The sequence below is a fragment of the Amia ocellicauda genome, chromosome 8 (genome assembly GCF_036373705.1).
Source record: "Amia ocellicauda isolate fAmiCal2 chromosome 8, fAmiCal2.hap1, whole genome shotgun sequence".
NCBI classification, from domain to species: Eukaryota; Metazoa; Chordata; class Actinopteri; order Amiiformes; family Amiidae; genus Amia; species Amia ocellicauda.
In genome coordinates this window covers 24,075,770-24,099,846 of record NC_089857.1, presented here as the reverse complement: position 1 = coordinate 24,099,846, position 24,077 = coordinate 24,075,770, and the positions used below count along the sequence as shown (strand labels likewise).

The window sequence follows — 24,077 nt, the reverse complement described above, 5'->3', positions numbered from 1 at the left end:
AATACTTTGTAGAGCCACCTTTTGCAGCAATTACAGCTCAAGTCTCTTGGGGTACGTCTCATTAAGCTTGGCACATCTAGCCACTGGAATTTTTGCTCATTCTTCAAGGCAAAACTGCTGCAGCTCCTTCAAGTTGGATGGGTTCCGCTGGTGTACAGCAATCTTTAAGTCATACCACAGATTCTCAATCGGATTGAGGTCTGAGCTTTGACTAGGCCAGACCAAGACATTTAAATGTTTCCCCTTAAACCACTCAAGTGTTGCTTTAGCAGTTTGCTTAGGGTCATTGTCCTGCTGGAAGGTGAACCTTCGTCCCAGTCTCAAATCTCTGGAAGACTGAAACAGGTTTCCCTGTCCCTGCCGATGAAAAACATCCCCACAGCATGTTGCTGCCACCACCATGCTTCACTGTGGAGATGGTGTTCTCAAGGTGATGAGAGGTGTTGGGTTTGCACCAGACATAGCGTTTTCCTTGATGGCCAGTTTTAGTCTGATCTGACCAGAGGACCTTCTTCCATATGTTTGGGGAGTCTCCCACATGCATTTTGACGAACAGCAAAATGTGTCTGCTTATTTTTCTTTAAGGAACGGCTTTTTTCTGGCCACTGTTCCATAAAGCCCAGCTCTGTGGAGTGTACGGCTTGGACAGATACTCCAGTCTCCGCTGTGGGGCTTTGCAGCTCCTTCAGACTTATCTTTGGACTCTTTGTTGCCTTTCTGATTAATGTCCTCCTTGCCTGGTCCGTGAGTTTTGGTGGGCGGCCCTCTCTTGGCAGGTTTGTTGTGGTGCCATTTTCTTTAAATTTTTTAATAATGGATTTAGTGGTTCTCTGTGGGATGTTCAAAGTTTCGGATATTGTTTTATAAACCAACCCTGATCTGTACTTCTCCACAACTTTGTCCCTGACCTGTCTGGAGAGCTCCTTGGTCTTCATGGTGCCGCTTGCTCAGTGGTGTTGCAGACTCTGGGGCCTTTCAGAACAGGTGTTTATATACTGACATCATGTGACAGATCATGTGACACTTAAATTCCACACAGGTGGACTTTATTTAACTAATGATGTGACTTCTGAAGGTAATTGGTTGCACCAGATCTTATTTAGGGGCTTCATAGCAAAGGGGGTGAATACATATGCACCATCACTTATCTGTTTTTTATTTTTTACAATTTTTTTCATTTCACTTCACCAATTTGGACTATTTTGTGTATGTCCATTACATCAAATCCAAATAAAAATCAATTTAAATTACAGGTTGTAATGCAACAAAATAGGAAAAATGCCAAGGGGGATGAATACTTTTGCAAGGCACTGTACATACCTCAATATTGCATATTTCCTTTTTTCATCAGATATTTTTTTGTATTACTTCAGTCCTGTATTAATGTTGGTATTTTTGTTGGTATGGCATGTGTGTGTGAGTTGAGGGGTGGGGGGTTCTAGAAATCCAAAAGGAAACAATGAATCACTGGTTGATTCACAGAAAAGGAGACTATTGAAAGGCATTTGCTTAGCAATGTGTTCTGTCTAGGGAAATAAATCACCTGAAAGGGAAGAAAAAGTCTTTAGGGTTTAACAGATCAATCTCTCATGTGGCAAGCTGTGTGATATACAGCCTACCATTTATACCCCACCCCCTACAATTCATCAAGGTTTACACCTACTTATGCTATAAAAAGGTAATATAAATGTCTGTCAATCCTTACACTGGCCTTTTTTAGAGCTAATTTAATGCAACCGTTTCTCTCTTTAATATAAAATAATTGAGAAATCGAATCGTTACCTAGTGCTTTTTCGGATATGCAACATATGTTTTTTCAGTACGGCAACTAGTTTAAAATAATAATTTTTTGTAAAACGTTATCTAAAATGTTTATAATTGAGCACCATTTCACTGTAATGGTTTCATTGGACAGTATGGGGAGCTAAATATTGTTCTTCAGATTAATGAAGATTGTTCATCATTCTCATTTGTCTTTTATTTATGAACATGTTATAGATTTCTGAAATGTTCAAATGGAAATAATGTTTAAAGATACAACTTCACCAATTTATTAAGAATGACTGTTGTTTTCAGTTTCCCAGTCTCATGTTTTTCATGCATGAACGTACATATAATGATCATATGAAGCAAATAATAATAATAATAACAACTTATTCATATATAAAACACAAGCCCTTGATATTTTAATATGGCACCACACATGTGCCTGACAAGATTTGCATTAATGAAGTAGATATCGAAGAAAATAAAGGATTTATGAACATAGTTTGTGAAACAAAATTTAAAATATGGATACCTCATTAAACTAAAGTGGTGAAGACACATAAAATTGAATGAAAATATGAGTTATAAGTGTTTTATTGAAATGTCTGGCCTTTATGTCATCAATCGTCTTCCCCCCCCCCCCCCCCAATGCTTCCTATGCAAAGACATATAGAGTGTTCTGTCATCAGGCCATCATTCACACATTCATATATTGACTGCCTTCATAACTTATGTATGTATTCCTTCCTACACATTCATTGTATGCTTAGATATGACTGACTCTCTCTCACACACACAGAGATACATCTATACTATATATACTTCCTCATTTCACAGATGCAGCAGAATGTATTGTACTGCAGATCTTTTTGGACCTTAAGTAATGATATAGAGTTGTTGTATATATATTTGCTTTGATCATTTTCTTGTTGTTTAAAAGTGCAAATACAGTTAATAAATAAATACAAAATTATACTAATTTACACAACCTGCAATTTTAAATTATTGGCTCTGGAGCTTGGCTCTGCTTAGAGTAAATGGTAATTGTCCATTATGTAGCAATCCTTTGCTTAGTTTGTAACCTACATGGTTCTAAGGAGCATGGGTATTTCTTTGTTGCCTGCATTGTCATGCATTACATTAGTTGTGGATGTTAGTGAATTAGTGGACACATTAGCAACTATGTCTCTATTAAATGTCAAAACAGATTATATTATTTAATTTTCTGAACCTTTCCCTGAAATAAATATATTCCTTTGAAAATACTTTTTTTTTTTTTACTGGGAAATTGATATATTTGTGTCCATAGTTTTTTCTTCAGTAGACAGAACTTTGCCTTTTTGTGGTGCATTTTGGATACTTACTATTAAAACCAACAACATATTAAATACTAATCATACCAAATGAGCCTGTATTTCACTAATATGAGATATCAAATTCTGAGCCTTGTGCTAGAAAATAGATTATCAGTTTCTTGTAACTCAAAATACAGCACTATACTTTAAAAATAATGTAGATTTAGTTATGTATTTACTGATTAGTTAGGGCTTTTAGTAAGACCTATTCATTGGTATATGTTCTTTTTCATTTTTAATCCCCACTCAGTCCATTAGAGAGAAGTCATAAAACAATATTTTTGTTTGAGAATGACGAGAGTGATAGTCTGACATCTTTAAACAGTGGGTGAGCAGCTAGTGGAGAAGGGAAATAGAAACACGTTCATCCGTAAACTCGACAGTATTTTGAAAACTAGATTGATGTTTCATTTAATATCCAACAAGTATCTACAAACATTTAATAGCATCCTTCATCTATTTAAATAGGTTCATTAATACAAATAGGAATGGGTTTGTACATTCTGTTCACGGCTCAGTGACTCTTTATCAGTAGAGTAACCAAAGCAGGGCTGCTGTTTGGTCTTTGATTTAAAAGCAATTCATCCTCGTTGTTAAAGTTGTAAAGGTATTTAACAAATGGCTGTGTGCAGTGTGGTACTTACATCTCAAAGAACCCTTTCAATTACTCTATTTCATTCGTGCCAACTTGCCTGTCATGTAAAAGTGACCATAACTCACTGCACAACTGTTATGCTATTCCAACCTGTCTCTATTTGTAATAAGTAATATATGAAATGCTGGAATGTGGCCTAAATAAAGTAGCTAACATCCCTAATGGAAGGGGATTTATATTACTAGTGGAGTTCTTAATCAGGATATAATAGAAACTGGAGAACTACAAAAGAAATATGAGAATGGGCTAATGGCCTCTGGCACAGAAGTCTTTTTTGAGTAAGTAGTGGGGATATATAGAACACAGAGGTTTGGCTCAGACAATACGACAAATAGGACTGCAATTACAATATTAATCAGCTAGATGCAGAAATAACTCCCACAGAAATCAAAGGTACTGAAGAGTTTAACAATGATAGATTCAGTCTGAAAAAGAAAAGGTCACAGATCATTAACACTTGTAGCCCGGTTAAATAAAAAATGTTTGTGCTGCTAATCGCTAGCAGAAGCATTAGCAACATTTCTGCAAATGGATATCACACACTGCAAAAATGTTGTGGTATCAGATCTAAAACTGATATGTGGTGCCAAAGGAACGTCTCGCAGATCTTGGGCCGGATTAAATCAAAACTTTGACCCACCCGCTAATAGAAAACTACAAACCTGTACATCATAGCGGTTACATTTCTGATTAGAAGAAAGTGGCATCTTACTAAAAATGAAACCACAACTGAGTACAGTTCTGTAGTTTTCTATTTGCGGGTGGGTCAAAGTTTGATTTAATCCGGCCCTTGATCTGTGTGGTATGTATCTTATTTATACACTATAACAGCACTTAAAGACGCATAAAACCATCAATTTACCGTATACATTTCCCTTTAATTATTTTCCTGAATTTTTCTTCCAAATTGCCTAATCTTTAGAATTAGCATTTGCACTATCCATGGGAATTTGAATAAAACAAAACTAATCTGAAGTTTAGGAACTACACACAACAGTGGTACCTTAGTCCCTGCCTATATTGTCTGGTAGAACACTCTTAACTTAGTAGACCTGGAACAGGGCACTTTGCTTTTGAATTAGGAAATTAAACTACAGGCTATAATGCTATGAATGTTATGAGCACTGCAGTAAGGAAGCGTATTGCTGCCACCCGAAAAAATATATATATATGTTTTTTGTTGTTGTGTTTTTTCGTATTTTGGGGGAGTGTTGCTGCCAGGGGATTTTTTTTTTTTTTTTTGGGTGACAGCAATACACTTCCATACCGGAGAGTGTGATCTAAGGAAAAACAAAACAAAACAGTGTTAAAAAAGAAAATAATGTACAGTAAATTCCAGTATTATTTATGACTGTAAATCCTAAATGAGATGAGCAACTGAATGAAGCATAAAAAGCAGTGAGACACATTTTGTTTGTTTATTGTTAAGTTAACTCTACTTCCCAATTACTTTTACACTACAGTTAAAAACATTAGGGTTGGGATTAAATCAAAAATTTGACCCAGTGGCTAATCACAGATTACAAACCTGTCTGCCAGCTTTTGTTTATCTCAGAGGCTTTGCTTCTTCTCCAAAAAAAGAAATAAGCAAGCAAATACAGGGTCACAAAAATTGCAATTAGCAGGTGGGTCAAGGTTTTGTTTTAATCCCAGTCCAAGTTCCTGGTCCGAAAAACATCAGCACTAGTTGTGGAGCATTTTTTGTTTAAGTGTCCCTGTAGGACCTATGCTATGTGACGCCTGTCAGTTACTTTTGCCATGTCTGTTGCTAAGGCACTGTGGCCTATGATCTGCAGCCAAGCTTCACAAACCAGCTTATCTGCATAGTGACAGCCTTTGCCATTAAAGTGTTTCAAGAATAACTGAACCAACCCATGTCCAACACAATGCTGAAGGCACCACCTGCAAACTATCAATAGAGATAAGGATGTGGCTTCCACGTCATGTTTTGGTCTTGTATTGATGACCCCATGAATGATAATCATCAAAAAAAAAAGTATTAAGAATAACATCAATCAGTCCACCATCACCTTTACCACGCAATGAAGCTTGAAATTTACTTTTTAGATGGCTGTTTCACAGTTATGGTGTTTTTTTGTTTAACTTTAAGGTTACAGGGTAGACATTAAAATGAAATAACTACCAGAATATTTAAAACACACATATTTGTTATGTTTTATAAATCTGTATTGTCAACAATTCCCTTGATTAAGAAAAGTAGTTTAAATTATTTAAATTATAATATAATTCATATGTTAACTAAAAGTGTTAACTTTGTAACTAGTATAGGTTCAATAAAGTGTGTTTTTATCTATAGCAACATCTTAAATGAAATTTTTTATTTTATTTTCAGTTAGTATTTTGGCTACCATTTTATTTTACGCAGCTTGCCTTACCTTAAAAAAATCAGATTAAATAGTTTGTTTCAATGATTTGACTGCATGTGTACTTTTAATGAAAAGCATTTAACACTTAAGCAACTCTTTCCTTTTATACCTGATTTGTATCCCTTTGTAGCTACATTGCATTTGTCTCGGTGGAGTACATTAGATTTAGGTAGCTGTAAAGAAGCAATTTTGCAGCAAACAAAGAGAGGAAGAAGTTTGGATACATTAAATGACACCTTGCCTTGCATAAGGATAAGAACATCCATGCTTATTTTTAATAGCGAGGTTTTGGATGCCCTAAATTATTTCTCAGTGTCTTCTTGGACTGAGGCAATGGTCATTCTCTTGAGGCTGATTCTGTATTATGGCTGCCGTTGAAACCGTGAAGGTGATTTTACAAGTAGTTAAAAAACAAATCCTTATGCTTCCAAATGTATGTATGGCTGTGATTGATGTGAAATAAGGGGAAGTCAATCTCATATTAGACTATCTTCCATCTTCTTGCATCCTCACAGTGTTTTCTCCTAATTACATGGCCTTTTTGACACATATTCAGAATAAACCTACAAAGCTTTAAAGGGCTAATATACACCCCATAAGCTTATACAACATCATTTCCTACCTTTGAGTACCCTATATCCAGTTATTGTTTTTTTTATTTTAAAAGCATTGTGTAGTTCAGTTTATAATGATAAATAATTCTGAAAAGCCAGCTTCGAAATCCTCCTCTTGAAGATGTCCAGTCAATCTTACATGTCACTTCCAATATATATGTTGTGGATAGGCTATACAATACTGAATATTGGAGCTTTGGAGGGTGTCTGAAAAAAATATTAAACCCAATTATTCAATTGTTCCAATGTCTGGCTCTATTGGCAATAAGAGCTTTTGAAGTAACTCACACAGCTGTTGTAGAATACAGTCGGCGATAACACAAGTGGACCATAGCTTATTATACAACATTAATATGCAAACTTACACCTTTACATGTTTTAAAAATGTAACCAGTTTAAGAATACTTCATAAGGGAAAATAGAAGCACACACAATTCATCCCAGGAATAAGATATCTTTCATCTGTGACAAGTTTAAATTCTAAAACCAAGAGCTGAGATTCTCCTCAAGGTCTTCAGGATCTTACTCAAGACTCCCACCTACCCTTGTATTTGGAAATGAATTGATTGTGTTTTCATTAAAGAAAATATAGATATAACATATGCAGTACACATATTTTAAATTCCATTATGGATCTGTCAAAATATGTTGGGTAATATCATTTATTAAAAAAGGGCTATTTTAAGATAGTCAATCTTTAAGCTTTTAGAGAACAGGTCTCAGGAAACTGAATAATGAAATACATAATTGTTGAGGAAGGCCATTTGTCTTTTTCTTTGCTAGCACCAGAACATCATCATGCTACATTGGCTAGATTATCCAGTCTATTTGCAAATATCCAGGCAGGATCCCACCAGTTCTATTTAATGCATAGCAATTACTGAAATAAAATTGACTTCTGCAAATATGAGACATAACAGAAAGAGGACGTTCAATGTGATATTGCTACAGATATTTACCAGGTGTTTACACAGGTAGTTCTTAGTGACTGCATTTGCTATTCTCATCTTTTAAGGAGAAAGGATTTTAAGCAATGTGCCAATTTGAATATCCCAAGTCGGAGTTTTTGTGGTGGAATTGGGAATTGATAGCAACATTGAGAGAGTTAGAGACTATTGCTGTTTCCATATTCTGGAACTAGAGCATTCACCATATGGGCATGTATTTAGTGTGTTGTGAACTGGACTATATCCCATTTCTGAGAAATGAAGAGATTGGGCCCTAATCATGGGATCAGCCTGCTGTGGCACCTGGTCTCAAAAAAAGAAAACAACAACAACAAAATGTGAAATGCTTATTTATTATTAAATATTATTGAAAGACATCCATCTGTTACAGAATATATTTTATTTTTGTTTTTAAAAGTATTTCTTGAGTAGGAATACATGACAGGCACATGTGTTTATCTAATGTACATTTTCAATGGTATGTTTCCAGTAACTGTAATGCATATGCCTGATTATAAACAAATCACTTTGATTGTATTATCCTTGAATTATACTGTAACAACCACATTTTACCCAAAGGCAATTGTAATTAGATGCCCATGACAAAATAAATATGATTTTTTTGCTATTGTTTAATATAGTCCAGTTTAAAAATTAATGTAGTCTACTTTACTACTACTTTAATAGGAGACCACCATCATTCAGCAAAAAATAATTCCCAGAAAATGTCAATGTATACTTACTACATAAAAGCTTTTGAAAACAGATTTAAAAACAAATCTGTGAGGTTTTGGTTCTTATTAATTCTGGCATTACTCTGAAAGCCATTTTTGACATATTTTAGATTTAAGATTCAGCTTTCTTCTGCACATTAGGTCTTGTTTTCCCTCTGTTTTCAGTGACTGGGTCTACATACACTTATAAATCTGCTCTTGAGTCATGATTTTGTGATATGATTCACATATCATGCACATTCCTCACCACAGAACAAAAGCACATCCCCCAGGCGGTATGTTTTTGAGGGCCTTGAAAATAGTTATCAAAGCAAGAATTGGACATCTCATGAGATTTTAGCAGTCAATATCCTGTTTACCTGCCATAATCTCAAAGCCCAAATGCCGTATGAAATTACCACCAAATTCATAAATGCTACTCCAATAGCCTACCATTTATCTTACAACCATTGCCTTTCCTCTCACAATGACAACCACTGCACTGTATTATCAAATCTGGTAATTTGCTATATCCCTATAGGCCTATACAATTTTATCAGCAATAATAAAGTATCACGATTTTCTTATCTAATATATTATCTGTACATTATTATCATTATTATTGGGGAAGAATTATAAGAGATTAGACAAGACTGATGATTGATTAGACATTTTCACTTAGACAACAATTGTCTCTAAATAATGTGCTGAACACTTTAAGCAAATTCAGTGCGTTGCATTGTTTTGCTTATATTCTTTTAAGTTTAGGAGCAATGCTATTTTGCCATTTAAAATGCACACTGTATGAATGTAATAGCTTAATCTGCTTAGCAGGATGTTAAACATGTTAGAAACATTTAAAGTAATTTATAATTAATAATTTTATTATGAAATGTACATGATTCACAGGCAATTCTGCTGAAAAGAAGGCAGAACCTTAGGATTTGTTCAGTCAGATACAATAATGAACCCTATGAATTAAAGCTAAAGGACTTTATGGGTCTTTATGGAACTAAACTCTAAATAATACACCTACAAGACTCATGTCGACCATTGATTTTCTGCCACTATAAAAGTCAGCTACAGTTTTCAGAAAGGGTTAAAAGAAGTCAACTTTACAGGCAGTGGAATCAACATTCCCCACTTTCTTTAGAAGGAATTGAAACAGAAGTCAAAACCCAGGGCTGACCCCTTTTTTACATTCAGAAACAAGTTCATAGTTATTTATAAATGATTTTTACTGCAGATTGCCAGACCATAACTAAAGGCTCTCATTGTAAATCAATCAGTAGCTGTATTATGCAAGTGTTATGGAAACCTGGTTAAGAAAGCACAACAAAAAAAGGAAAAGTAAAAACATGTTCTTTAAATTATATATCACAAGCACCAGCTGGGCAAATCATTAAATGCATTTTCCCACCAGTGTTTTTGTAGACTGAGTATAAGCTACTATGTACGTTACAGCATTTTCTTTTCCCTAATTGCAATTAATAACAATCATTTTCGGTACTCTAATAGCCTGTACAAGATCACAGAGTGAAAGAAAAGACCATTAAAGATCTTTAATCACAATCGGACCGATTGCTGTGATTTGGACGCTGGTTGCTGATTGTATTTATAGTTGAAACGAGGCTTCGCGGGTGAGTAGCTTGGCCGTGCGCCACACTTCAATTATCAGATTTACTCGTCCCCTGTGACCTGGCAGCCTCGGCCTGTGATTTACAGAGCAGAGCGTCACTTTCCCAAGACAGCTCTCACTCACACTATCAATTGCTCTCACTCATTCACCAGTTAGCTCATTCTCTCTCTCTCTTTTTCTCTCTGTGTGTTCCTCTCAGATGACACAGTTTATTGTAGGGCCCATTCACCTTCCCCTGACCTTGTGACTGTCATTCCATACCTGGCTCTGACACACAAACAAACACAGGCAACTAGTAGCTCAGTAGCACTTGGAGGTGTTTCCCATTCCTGGGTGATGGAGTTACTTGGAGAAGCTGCAGTGTGCCGGCAGATAGGGACAGATGCGTAGTTGAGTGCAGCCAATTCTACAAAGCAGCAGCTGCTCTTTCACTCCAGAGAAGGGGCTCCCTGTGTTGTTAATGGATTGTAATTTTAATCAAGGTGAGTGGAATTCTCCAGTTGTCTTTTTCTTAAGGGGAATTATTATACAGAATGCATGTGCTTTAAAACTATTGCTTTTTGCAAATCTATTTTATCACTCATGTTTGAATCAGTGTGCATGCAGCATTCCTATATGGGTTATTTAAGTTTTAATTTCTGTGTATCTAGGGTAAAAATAAAATACTTCACAAACATAGTTATTGCAATATTGTTGTGTGAATTTTTGCTTTTTGTTTAATTGTAATTTCGTGTGTCCTTTTGAAGTACTTTTGGAGCCCCTAATCATACATTAAAAGGATAATGATGTTTTACTGAAATCTGTCTGACCTGACACAATCAGTAGGCAATAGAAAAGGAGAAAATTAGGCAATGTGGAATTGTGATGCATGACAATCAGACTAGTGGAGTCTGAATTCTCTCTGAAGCTAGAATGTATTGAAATGTGTGGTAAATAAAATTACAAAAATGCTTTTCTTTAATGAAAAGAGCTAGTATCTGTTGTCCAGTAGGTATCAGTTGTACTACTACCTATCAGGTTGTCAGATCCATATCAGATCCACTCCATATTGTGTTAATCAAAATCCTATGGTATTGCGAGAAGGCAAACTCCTGAATTATGATTGGCTGGAAAATCTTAATTAAAGTGAGACTTCTTGATGGCTGAAGTTGATTATTTTATTTGCATTCTAGTTGAACAAGTGTTTTACACGTAACATCTATTCCATTGTGAAATAGGTAGTTATATGATAGATCAGAATGTATATTTCAGTAGCCTTCCTTAAAAATACTGTAGAATTTATTATTTTTTCATATTTTGTAAAAAATAACTTAATCACCCTCAGCCTATACTATATTGTTTGAGTCCATCTTTTTATTTTATCTCTATAGGCTGTCAAGTCACAGACTCCATATTATTTTGTCCATCTTGTCTGACCAAGATTTGAACTGCTTTGAAAAATTATATTTTTCAAAGCAGTATTTGGATGAGTGATTCAGGTTCATTGTGGACTTTTAGTTCTATAGGACTTCAGAGATAAACAATCTAATATATAAATACAACCTTTTATTTTATAAGAGTTATTCATATTAATCAAGATTTTAAAAATGCATTGTGCTGATTTCAGTAAGCTTTAAGCTAACTACAGATTAATTCAGTTATTTCACCTCTTGATCATAACTTTATCAAAGTTTTACAGATCAGACTCTGCATTCATCACAATAAATAAGTTACAGCTTTCACTGTACTCAGAAATACATTTTATTTGTTTTCATGTTGTTTTTTTATCTATCTATCTATCTATATACACCGATCAGCCATAACATTATGACCACCTGCCTAATATTGTGTAGGTCCCAAAACAGCCCTGACCCGTCGAGGCATGGACTCCACTAGACCTCTGAAGGTGTGCTGTGGTATCTGGCACCAAGACGGTAGCAGCAGATCCTTTAAGTCCTGTAAGTTGCGAGGTGGGGCCTCCATGGATCGGACTTGTTTGTCTAGCACATCCCACAGATGCTCGTTTGGATTGAGATCTGGGGAATTTGGAGGCCAAGTCAACACCTTGAACTCGTGATTCATCAGACCATGCCACCTTCTTCCATTGCTCCGTGGTCCAGTTCTGATGCTCACGTTTCCCATTGTAGGCGCTTTCGGCAGTGGACAGGGGTCAGCATGGGCACCCTGACTGGTCTGCGGCTACGCAGCCCCATACGCAACAAACTGCGAAGCACTGTGTGTTCTGACACCTTTCTATCAGAACCAGCATTCACTTTTTCAGCAATTTGAGCTACAGTAGCTCGTCTGTTGGATCGGACCACACAGGCCAGCCTTCGCTCCCCACGTGCATCAATGAGCCTTGGCCGCCCATGACCCTGTCACCGGTTCACCGCTTTTCCTTCCTTGGACCACTTTTGATAGGTACTGACCACTGCAGACCGGGAACACCCCACAAGAGCTGCAGTTTTGGAGATGCTCTGACCCAGTCGTCTAGCCATCACAATTTGGCCCTTGTCAAAGTCGCTCAGATCCTTATGCTTGCCCATTTTTCCTGTTTCTAACACATCAACTTTGAGGACAAAATGTTTACTTGCTGCCTAATATATCCCACCCACTGACAAGTGCCATGATAACGAGATTATCAGTGTTATTCACTTCACCTGTCAGTGGTCATAATGTTATGGCTGATTGGTGTATATATATATATATATATATATATATATATATTTTTTTTTAATTATTATTATTTTTTATTTTATTTTTATTTCTTGGCAGACGCCCTTATCCAGGACGACTTACAACATGAGTGCAAAACAAAGTGCAAAAATACAGTTCGGTAAAGGCATCAATTATTACAGATTCAATTTACATAAAACATAGCAATTCAAAATATAATACATTTTACAACTTCTAATTTACAATTTACACAGGTAAGTACAGTAAGTGAGGTCCTACATCCTGGACGGTAAAAGCTAAGTGCTGTCCATGAAATAAAGAAATTAGATAAACCTATTAAAGAAAATATTTAACAGAATAGAGGAGAGAGGTAAATTGCCTCTAATGTAAATAGTAAAAGTGTTACTTGTTCTATTATTTACCAAGCCAGTGACTTAACAATGTTATATTCACTGCCTTAGGCTTGCCAATGAAATGTCTAATGAATTGCTTAGAACAATGTAGGCTGGAGGCACTTTACAATGAAGCTTCTTATTGTGTGAAGTAGTTGATTTAATGGAATCAAATATTTATACAATATATTAAACAATACCTGTTTGATTTTAGCTGTCTTAATTATATTCAAAACCTTGGGCAAGGTTTTATCCCTTATACTATATATGGACAATGTGGTTCATGTGTAGACCACCAAAAACATGTCATATCCTGTTCAGTGAAGTTGCTATGCTCTTCCAATGCAGTTTACCTGACATGACAGGAGTATTGATCTCGTTATATATATCTTTCTTTTACCTCATCCACTTTCAGCTTGATCAAAAGGTCTGACCTGCTTAGCTCTGGAGGTTAAAGGCCAAAGTCCTTAACTAAAAATAGACAGCACAGGAGTACTCTAAACAAGCAACATAAAACACTCAGGAATTGAATAGAAATGCTGACACAATCCTCTTGATTTATATTTGTGTGAGGATGCATAACAAAGGGAAAGGAATAATGGCTTTATTAGTTGTGCTGGAGTATGAACCCACCAGAACTGGTCCCTTTTATAGAAAGCTGATTATAATTATACATCATTTTGGGATATATTTCCAACTCATTATTTGCATTTTCCCATTCTTATGATACTTTTTGCTGTTTTATGTCTGTTTTCATTCTAATATTTTGTCATTGTGTAAGAAGGGAAAGACAATTGTTGTAACATCAGGAGTACAGCTCCTCTCTTTTCCCACACAGTGGTGGATTGAGCAGTCAGTGAGCATTAGTCCTACACAGTGTCTTTCGACCTTTCGATACTTCCCTAAGGCACACAGATTACACCTATAAAGCATTCAAATCTTCTTTTATACCTTAATCTAATTATTGTTTACAATGATGTCCTCCTTGTAATATTCTGTTTATTAGTGATTATTTAACCATGTAAGTCTGCTAAGTGACTTTCCATCATCGTCGGTATTACATCATGTTATGCGGATTACGCTTTCAAACCATTCTATTATGTCCTTAGTGATGAAAGGGTAAACATGATTCAACATCTGTCCTATGCCAGCCCAGAATAAATGTGTAAGTGGCTTTCCTTTCCAATGCACGTGGTAGTAAGATTAAGATTAAGAACCTCTTTATATAGAGTTCAGGGTTATTGGATCTTGAAATCTCACATTTAGTGGCTTGTGACAATTTAGAACTTTAATTTGATTAATTTAATGAATGTAACAACATCCACCCCCACATTTTCAAAAAGTGCTTCATCCAGTACAGGCCAAGGTTATGTTGAGCCAGAGCCTAATCCGGCAAGCACACGGCACAAGATAGGGTACATCTGAACATGATGCCAGCCCATAGCAAGGCAGTGAGTGGAACAACAATTATTCCTAAAAAAACAAGAAATATTATTCATTTAGTGTTTTTGTTAAGCATGTTTCTCTCAGCTAGTTATCTATATTTATCTCCTGCATATTGTTCTGAGATTTTTTTGATTATTATGTGATTTGTGTGTTCTAAAAGATGCCTGGGCCTGTTACAGTGATGTCTCCCTAGATTTTTATAATTAAAAAACATCCCCCCTCTTTGTTGTTTTGGTGTGGTGGGTTTATTGCTCATTTCAGCTTTGTTGATCATGTGCCTATGATGCCAGTTTGCACCCAAAGCCTGTCCAGATATGTTATATAATGAACATCTTTCTTACCTGATTTTACCCATGCGTCTAATCTTCTAAGACAATAGCAGACTTTCTGATTTGAGAGTTCAGTTTTACCAAGTCTGTAAGCAGGTCTCTTCAGCATCTTTTTACCACTAAAACTATGTCAGTGAATAGGTCCGGAGGATAATTTTATTCATGCTTCATATCTCAATTTTAAGAGCTGTGGAACTTAAAATGGGAGACTCTTGTTTGTCTTGTCATGGTGGATTCTGAGATGGAACGTGTGTAATTAGTGTCAGAAAGCTGTTGTTTGTGCTGGTTTTGTAAATCACAAATCATCAATTAGGCTATACTGTATATTTCAGTTTATTTTATTTTTCAATAAGAACTAATATATTTGTATATAGAATTGGTTCCAAAAGGAATTTGCATAGGAGATATTGGAATATTCATTATTCACCTAAAGCAAACATGTTTTGTGCATGTTGTATATATGATTTCATCCCAAAATAACATTTTAGATGTGACTATTTATTTATTATGTTATTTTCCATAATTGTCTTCAGTGTTAGTTTACAGTGGCATGAATACATATTGTTGCAGCTGCTGCTTTTCTCTTACTGGAGTCAAATGAAAAACATTAGACCTTTCTTTTAGTTTTTCTTTAGACTTGGCCATATACTGTGAAATGAACAGTATGAACAAATGTTTTTGACATTGTACTGCTCTATGTCACATCCCAGAACAGCTCCCAGAGGTCATGTTCTGCACCAGGTAGAATGTTTTCATATTTTTATGGCACCCTGCATTTTTGGACTACCAAGATAATAAATCCATTGGCTAGTATATCAACAGATATAATAATTAAATTTCAGTTAAAGTTAGTGCTAAAGAAAAATGTTAAATATTATATTACCCATACCCAGAAAATAATCTTCATAAATCATTCTAACATAATGCGATATTCTTCTAAATGGAGTGGTGACACACACAGTATGGAAGCACTGTAATCATCTAGTCAGAGAGAAGGGCTGCAAACCCACCCAGCTAACCAGCAGGGCTGATTTCACCTTCCTGCATATGCTATGCTGAAACTCAGGCCACAGTCCCACTGGACTTGTGCTTAAAGTGCCAGGCTGTATTTGATCTTCCTATTGATAACCCATCAGTATTCCTACAGGATGAGATAAATGTGAAAAAGGGGCATTAAGTTGATATCATGTGGAGCATCCCCACTTTGATCCTGTCTTTACAGTCAGCAGTTTTGCAGCCAAATATACAATTCAAATGGCCCACTAAACTCCAATTAAATTCCTTACAGTCTCTTCCACTGACACATTATATTTCACTCAGAGCATTTAGCCCCAGGTATTGGTTTAGATAGCAGCTTTGTCAGAGAAAGCAATAGGGATGAAGTGTGGCAAGGCGGACAGAAGAGCAACAACACTGCAGAGAAAGCGCTCTTTAGAAAGAACAGTTTATCAATGAAATCTGAATCCACACAATCCTCCTTTTTCTCCTTTTAGAGCCAGGCAACGGTATAATAAATACAACATGTCAATAGGAGGTCATCAAACATTCATTTAATCTTCACATCAGGAGCACTGTCTTACTGGTCCATTTTGATTGATGACTGTGAAATTATTCTGGAGGTTATAGAGAAAGGGTTCAGGCTTAGATACAAAGTAAAACAATACTCATGTACAATATGTACAGTATCTATTTGCACTGAAGCTTGTACCCTTAATAAATCCCTTACCCTTAGTATATCAATTGTGTGTGTGTGTGTGTGTGTGTGTGTGTGTGTGTGTGTGTGAGAGAGAGAGAGAGAGAGAGAGAGAGAGAGAGAGAGAGAGATAGAGACCCTTCACCACAAACCAGTTATAGGATGCACTATTTAGTTTTACAATTCAAAGTAACAGCCTCCCTCGATAGTACTACCTAATTTCAATGTATATTTTAGCATTCCCTACCTGCCATTATAAAAGCAAATAGTCATTACTGTACTGGGTATTGCATTATTCTTAATACTAAACAAATAAAACCATTTCTAATCAATACAAACATTGTTTAGGTCCTTAAACCTTGCCTACAGTGAGCTTTTATCAGCCATTTGCTGTGGCAACAACGGAACAAATACACTGTCTCCCACAAGTCACAAAGAGGAACTGAGCAATACTGTGCACTGGCTTTTACTAGGAATCAGTCAAGTTCTTCTGTAGGCAGCCTATAATTGTCCTCACAGACAGAAGCCTTGTCTAGCTCTTGTGGTGCTTTGTGTTGATATTGAAGCTGTGTCATGTGTCATGTGGCCAATGACCTTCATGTTGCATTTCATAAGACTTTTTAACACATTTAGAATATTTTCTCCTCTGTGACCACCTATGGAGCAGCTGTGAAAACTCTTACACAAAGTTGTATGATGATGCATATTTAGTGTGTGGCAGTCATATTGTGTTTATCAAAAGGAGCCAGATGTTAAATCGTGGTATGTGAATAAATATAGTATCCGTATATATGTTAATAGGGAGCACAAAGAAGAATATGTTTAATTTGTTATAAATTTATCAATTGGGATTTAAAGGAAACACCCAATAGGTGGTGCTACAATACAAAAATGAAAGTAAATACAATGCAAATCATAAAAGCACAAACACACAAAGTCTACAAAATGTTCAATGAATTGCAAAAGCAACTTGGAAGCTACCAGGTTGCCTTCAACTTCTAGTTGTTTTAAATTGTTATTATGCATTTACACCTTAAAGGCCCAAACCACATGTCTACTTTTTCAGGTAGACATACAGCAACCATTTACCTTCTAGTATACACATCAGGCAGCAATCATCTACCACCAACCTGGCATGGTAGGCTTATTTTGAAGAGCTCACTTTTGGGGAGGTTAGGTGGTACACTATGTGATGAAGCTTTAATTATGCCTACCCCAAGTTTTAAACCATGTACATTTTAGTTATATAAACTATTATTTGTTTCCATAATCAGAAATTGAAACTGCAGCTGGAAGTGAGGGATGTGCTTTTCAAAAATTGCTTACCATGAACAAGGGGTGTTGATTGTGAATGGATGCTTTCAGCAGAATACAGATTTAGATTGCATTGAATGAACACAGGTCTGCAGCAGTAGCTAAAACACATTTCTGAATGTATTACATCTTATGGAGATGGGCCAAGTAGCTTTGGGATGTATTATTTGAGGCACAGATTGTATTACTTGCAGAAAGCAGCCTTGCAGATATAAAATGACTGTATAACCTTTTCTTATCTTTTTAATACCATGTGATCAGTGGTTGTAATATGCACAGTTGCTTTGTATAAAATGGTAGATTTCACATAATTTGTCATCTAACTCACACTAGTCTCTGTGTGAAAATATAGTGTTTAATACATTTGAACTGGGTATGTTCTCGCAAGCACTGAAGAAAAATCAGCGTCTTCTGACTTATTTCTGTTGGGACCATAAGATAATGTAACACACTTTCTTCATATTCTGAACATGTTTCATGAACTAATAGACACCCCAACACATTTACACACACATATAGATATTTGTTTTGCTAATATTTTACAGAAGCAAAAACATGTATTTCTCTTTCAGGTGATTTGGACTACATACTTTATTTAGCTTTACTGGCACCTGATTTGCTGAGTTATGGAGTCTATTTTCACATCAGCCTTAAATAAAGTATTGAGCTGTGCCTCTGGGATTGAATTATAACTGTATCTCATTACACTGAAATGACAGTGTAAAGCAAGTTCACCAAAATGCTCATTTAAATAATCAATCCTTGGAGGAACATACAAAATTGAACTAATTACTTTGGAAATAAAACAATGAAAACATGAAATTAGCATATATTGTTGGAAGATAAGTGTTCCACAATTCATAACTGCACAGAAATGTTTGCATTATACAAGTTTTTGTCTTAGCAAATCATGAACATGTTCCCCAGTTCTCATCAATGTAACATTGTGTACAACATATGAATGCAGACAGAGAGGTTGTCAGTGACAAGGCAGCTTGATTTAGAACACCCTTTGTATTTAATTATCTGATTCAAAAACCCAAGGTGAGTATAAAGTCTTTCAATAATAAGAATACGAATAATAATATCTGTAATCATGCATCCAAATTATTTAAGATTCATAGTGTGCACAGATGAATCATATGCTAGCTTATAGCATAATCTTTGAGGTGATTGCAATAATTTATAACCAGGATGTATATAGTTTATTTTAAGCTCAGATTGCTTCCCTGTTGTGAATGAAATGAGTAGCTATATCACATTAATCTGGAAATCCGATAACTGAATTAGAAACACAGATTGTACAGGATTCTATTGTGTCTTTGATTTGTCAATAATATTGTAGGGGGTTTCCAATGAAAATGATCTACATGTGCAAACATTCTACAGTGTAAAGAGGGTATTGATTGATAACAAGAGAATTGGGCTCATACTCCATGCTGTTGCACCCCATTCACACTGGCTTGGAATGCTGGAAAAATGCCGGCAAAGATCCATTCGCACAGAAAACAGAGTGCCGGCAAGACCGCTGTGGCCATGGGATCGAGGCAGAAGCTACAGAAGCCAGGAGAGGAGACATGGACTCATATTCTGGACGTGTTTGTACAAGTTCGATCATTTCCCTGTTTTGCAGTTTCCTTCCATTTTGTTTACTGGGCTATTGGTTCTAACCAGGGCGCCGGTTTGGTTCGGACTCACTACCAAGAACTAGTCAGGATGGAAAGGCAAACGATACATCAATCTAGGTGCGCTATGTCCAATTCATCAGTTGTGTGGTTGTGTGTTTTTGTGGTGTGGTCACTGGACCCAGCAATCACAGAGCATTTGAACCAGTGAACCCAGTATGAGACTCTCTCTCGGGTCATGGTCACGTAACGAGAGGCATTGTGTGGGTCATGACACACTGCAGCAAAGTTAAATCAACTGAAATAAATTAGAGAAAAAGCATGACTTTACATTGTGTGTATATCTGTATCTCCCAAAAGTCTGGGTTTGCAGATCTGCAATTGATTGGTTGCTCAAAACAATGTATTTTTTGTTTAACAATACTGCATTAAAATAAAATTAAATAATTTGAAACAAATTACCATTGGTGTCACTGTAATGCAGACTAAATGCTCGTTCACACTAGAGGTTTGTTTTGTATTAAGTGTGGTTTGGTTCCTTTGGGGAAAGGTGTGAACAACACATTTCGATTGGCAAAGGAACCGAAACGAACTGAGACACCGGAAGAGGTGTTCTTTGGCAAAATAACTGAGTTTGGTTCGCTTGGGAAACTTGAATGTGACACTGCAGGGTTTTGGTTCCTTTTCAAAAAAGAAATGCTCCAAAATTAACCCAAAAACGTGTACAGTATGTTGAAATAACATGCGCATTTGTATTTGTTCAGTTACTTATTGTTAAGGGTAACATCAGTCATCTGAACAATTTGATATTGGGGTATATTCATCAATGGTGTTACAAAGGTATTTCTCATTTTTTTCTAAACGTATTACATTTAATACATCACAGCGTACAATTGTATCTAAAGATGCTGCGAGTGAGTCATTTTTACAATCATTTTGCGGCAGAACATGTCAGAAATAACAAATTGCTGTAAAAACCATACAATTAATGTATTATGTAAAATAGCACTATATGTTTAAAGATATGGCAGTGGCAGTAAAATACTCCTAGATGGATTTTTAAGGGACTTAACACTGTGTTATTGTATATTTGCATATAGGCAAAACTATCACCATTCAGCAGCGCAACACTGATTATAATCTTCACAAGTATATAGCATATTGTTGTGTTCTGTATAACTGCATACAGTGTGTTTCAATATTGGATGGGTTCATGATACAATCATCACAGATTGTGAAAATGAATCGCTTTGCTGGTCACATCTGCACAACCTGAACGCACCCGTGTATTATTTGGTTGTATCAGTAGTCAAATATGTTACTACTGCATGTAGTTACTTTATTCACGTCATATGTATTTGTTATTGGACGCTTTATGCTGCCATTGCTGGAATTGTAAATATCCGGTGTTTTATTAATACAAAACGAACCGGAAAAAAACACGGAAGCGAATCACGAAAACGAGCCCGAGTTACGAACTGAGCAGTTTGTACAGAAGACAAGTGTGAATGGCCAGAACACGGACTGATATATTGTTTCAAAACAAACCAGTGTGAGGGGGTAACACGTGTGCCTTTATAGATATAATATATTTTGCATGATTTATTGGTATATAACATCTGACATATGTGTGACAATAGTTAGCATTACATACGCCAACCTGTTGGTTCATCAGTAACACTCAGAATTGCTGCGACTATATTATTTGCAGCCTCCGCCATTTCTAACAATCCGGTCCGTTTCTCGTTACGGTCACAAGTTGTTGTTCAAAGGCGACTTAACATTAGTGTCTGGTCACCAAAATGCGGCCCTATTCTGATTGGTTACAGCAGTTAGCTGACGCACTGCGGCCACACGCAAGGACTTGACGTATCATTTGCCGGCAATTCTTTCAGTGTAAATGGGGTTGAAGGAAGGAAGAACTTTGAAAACTTAAATCGTTTATATATATATATATACACTCACCAAAAGGATTATTAGGAACACCATACTAATACTGTGTTTGACCCCCTTTCGCCTTCAGAACTGCCTTAATTCTACGTGGCATTGATTCAACAAGGTGCTGAAAGCATTCTTTAGAAATGTAGGCCCATATTGATAGGATAGCATCTTGCAGTTGATGGAGATTTGTGGGATGCACATCCAGGGCACGAAGCTCCCGTTCCACCACATCCCAAAGATGCTCTATTGGGTTGAGATCTGGTGACTGTGGGGGCCAGTTTAGTACAGTGAACTCATTGTCATGTTCAAGAAACCAATTTGAAATGATTCGACCTTTGTGACATGGTGCATTATCCTGCTGGAAGTAGCCATCAGAGGATGGGTACATGGTGGTCATAAAGGGATGGACATGGTCAGAAACAATGCTCAGGTAGGCCGTGGCATTTAAACGATGCCCAATTGGCACTAAGGGGCCTAAAGTGTGCCAAGAAAACATCCCCCACACCATTACACCACCACCACCAGCCTGCACAGTGGTAACAAGGCATGATGGATCCATGTTCTCATTCTGTTTACGCCAAATTCTGACTCTACCATCTGAATGTCTCAACAGAAATCGAGACTCATCAGACCAGGCAACATTTTTCCAGTCTTCAACTGTCCAATTTTGGTGAGCTTGTGCAAATTGTAGCCTCTTTTTCCTATTTGTAGTGGAGATGAGTGGTACCCGGTGGGGTCTTCTGCTGTTGTAGCCCATCCGCCTCAAGGTTGTACGTGTTGTGGCTTCACAAATGCTTTGCTGCATACCTCGGTTGTAACGAGTGGTTATTTCAGTCAAAGTTGCTCTTCTATCAGCTTGAATCAGTCGGCCAATTCTCCTCTGACCTCTAGCATCAACAAGGCATTTTCGCCCACAGGACTGCCGCATACTGGATGTTTTTCCCTTTTCACACCATTCTTTGTAAACCCTAGAAATGGTTGTGCGTGAAAATCCCAGTAACTGAGCAGATTGTGAAATACTCAGACCGGCCCGTCTGGCACCAACAACCATGCCACGCTCAAAATTGCTTAAATCACCTTTCTTTCCCATTCAGACATTCAGTTTGGAGTTCAGGAGATTGTCTTGACCAGGACCACACCCCTAAATGCATTGAAGCAACTGCCATGTGATTGGTTGGTTAGATAATTGCATTAATGAGAAATTGAACAGGTGTTCCTAATAATCCTTTAGGTGAGTGTATTACAAATATCACAATAGTATTTTCAATGAAAAAGTAGTTTACACTAACAATATCAAAACATTCCAGCCTCCGTAGGCATAAATACATATTTTCATGTCGTTTAAAATCTATTTGAACTGCACGGCATTTTAGTGAGAAAACATTGTTAAGAATATTATGAAGAGCAAGGATTATAGCTGAAGCCAAAATGTTGTCCATTTACTTTAGTGCACAATTTAACACGAAAGCCTGCACTAAAAGGAAAATAATAATTCTTTCAGTGCCAGCAATTCAGAAGAGCCCTTCTCTCAGAAAGCACATCATAGCCCTTTTTAGATAGCTTTAAGAAAAACACTGTCTCGTGGTAATACTGTTTTCCACTTTGTATTTAGGATTAATGAGTAAATCAAGGATTAAAAAACAGTATTAAGTGATTTAATGGATACATTGTTTAATGCTTGTGTGTGTGTGTCACCAAGCCAGAGAGATAACAACAACTTAATTTATGTTTTAATGTTTGGGACGTCATTTTCATCAAGGATATGTGATGTGGTAACTGGACTCATCATGTACTTGAGCCTGTTATGGAGACATCACTGGATTCTCAAAAGTGTACAAATCTCCTTCATCCAAGGAACATGCTTCTGGTAAAGCTGATTTATCTCTTATTTTCACCATGTTGTTCAGATACTACGATTTTTGCCTCAGGGGCTTTAGGTAAAGATTATATCCATTGCAACACACACAAACACATCATAAACATCAGTATAAGTACATCAGCGGGATGTGCTCAATTTTGTAAAACGATTATACCCAAATACATGCAATATAGCTACAATGTAATATATTATGTAATTGATTTACTGCTTTTGCCATTTCCTGTTTTTTTCCATGTCACAAAAAAGTCAAACACATTTTGATAGAGGAATTTGCCTTGAAATCAGGTCTTCCAGTCTCCTGACATGTTCTTGGGGGTCTGCATTTATGGCTGGGGTAATTGTTTAGTTTGGATTGTGTGTTGAAATGTGTGGGTATGTCTGGATATGTGGAAAACTCTTGAGAATTCTTACATGGACTGACCATTATGCTGCTCAGTTTGGAGGGACAACCTGATCTAGGCATTGTCTGGGTCGGACAATGCATCATCCATTTCTTGATGATGGTCCCAATTGTTTATTGTAAATTGACTAATGGATTAAATGTTTCCATGCTGGAGAAGTCTGCCCCAGTAGTATGTTATAACTTGGTCTATTGCTTTGATATCTCCTCTTTAGATGGCTGGGCCCTCTTTGAAACTTGGAGTTTTTTGCTTTTAAGTTGACAACATTTTTGGTATAGGTAGCATATACAAACACAGAGTTCTGAATTTAACAATAAATAAGGTT

The 24,077-nt window shown here is 36.4% G+C and overlaps 1 protein-coding gene across 4 annotated transcripts in view; it reads left to right on the top strand.

Annotated features, from left to right (window-relative positions):
* arhgap24 (Rho GTPase activating protein 24) overlaps nt 1-24,077 on the top strand; it is a 173,693-nt gene that overhangs the window by 93,821 nt on the left and 55,795 nt on the right. Inside the window, exon 1 of one of the 4 annotated variants that reach the window (XM_066710766.1) lies at nt 10,218-10,559. The exons of the other annotated variants lie outside the window; for them this stretch is intronic. Coding sequence (XP_066566863.1) covers nt 10,538-10,559 — 22 coding nt within the window. The 5' untranslated portion in view covers nt 10,218-10,537. Of the gene's footprint in view, nt 1-10,217; nt 10,560-24,077 lie in introns of those variants that run through there. 4 annotated transcript variants of the gene reach the window in all.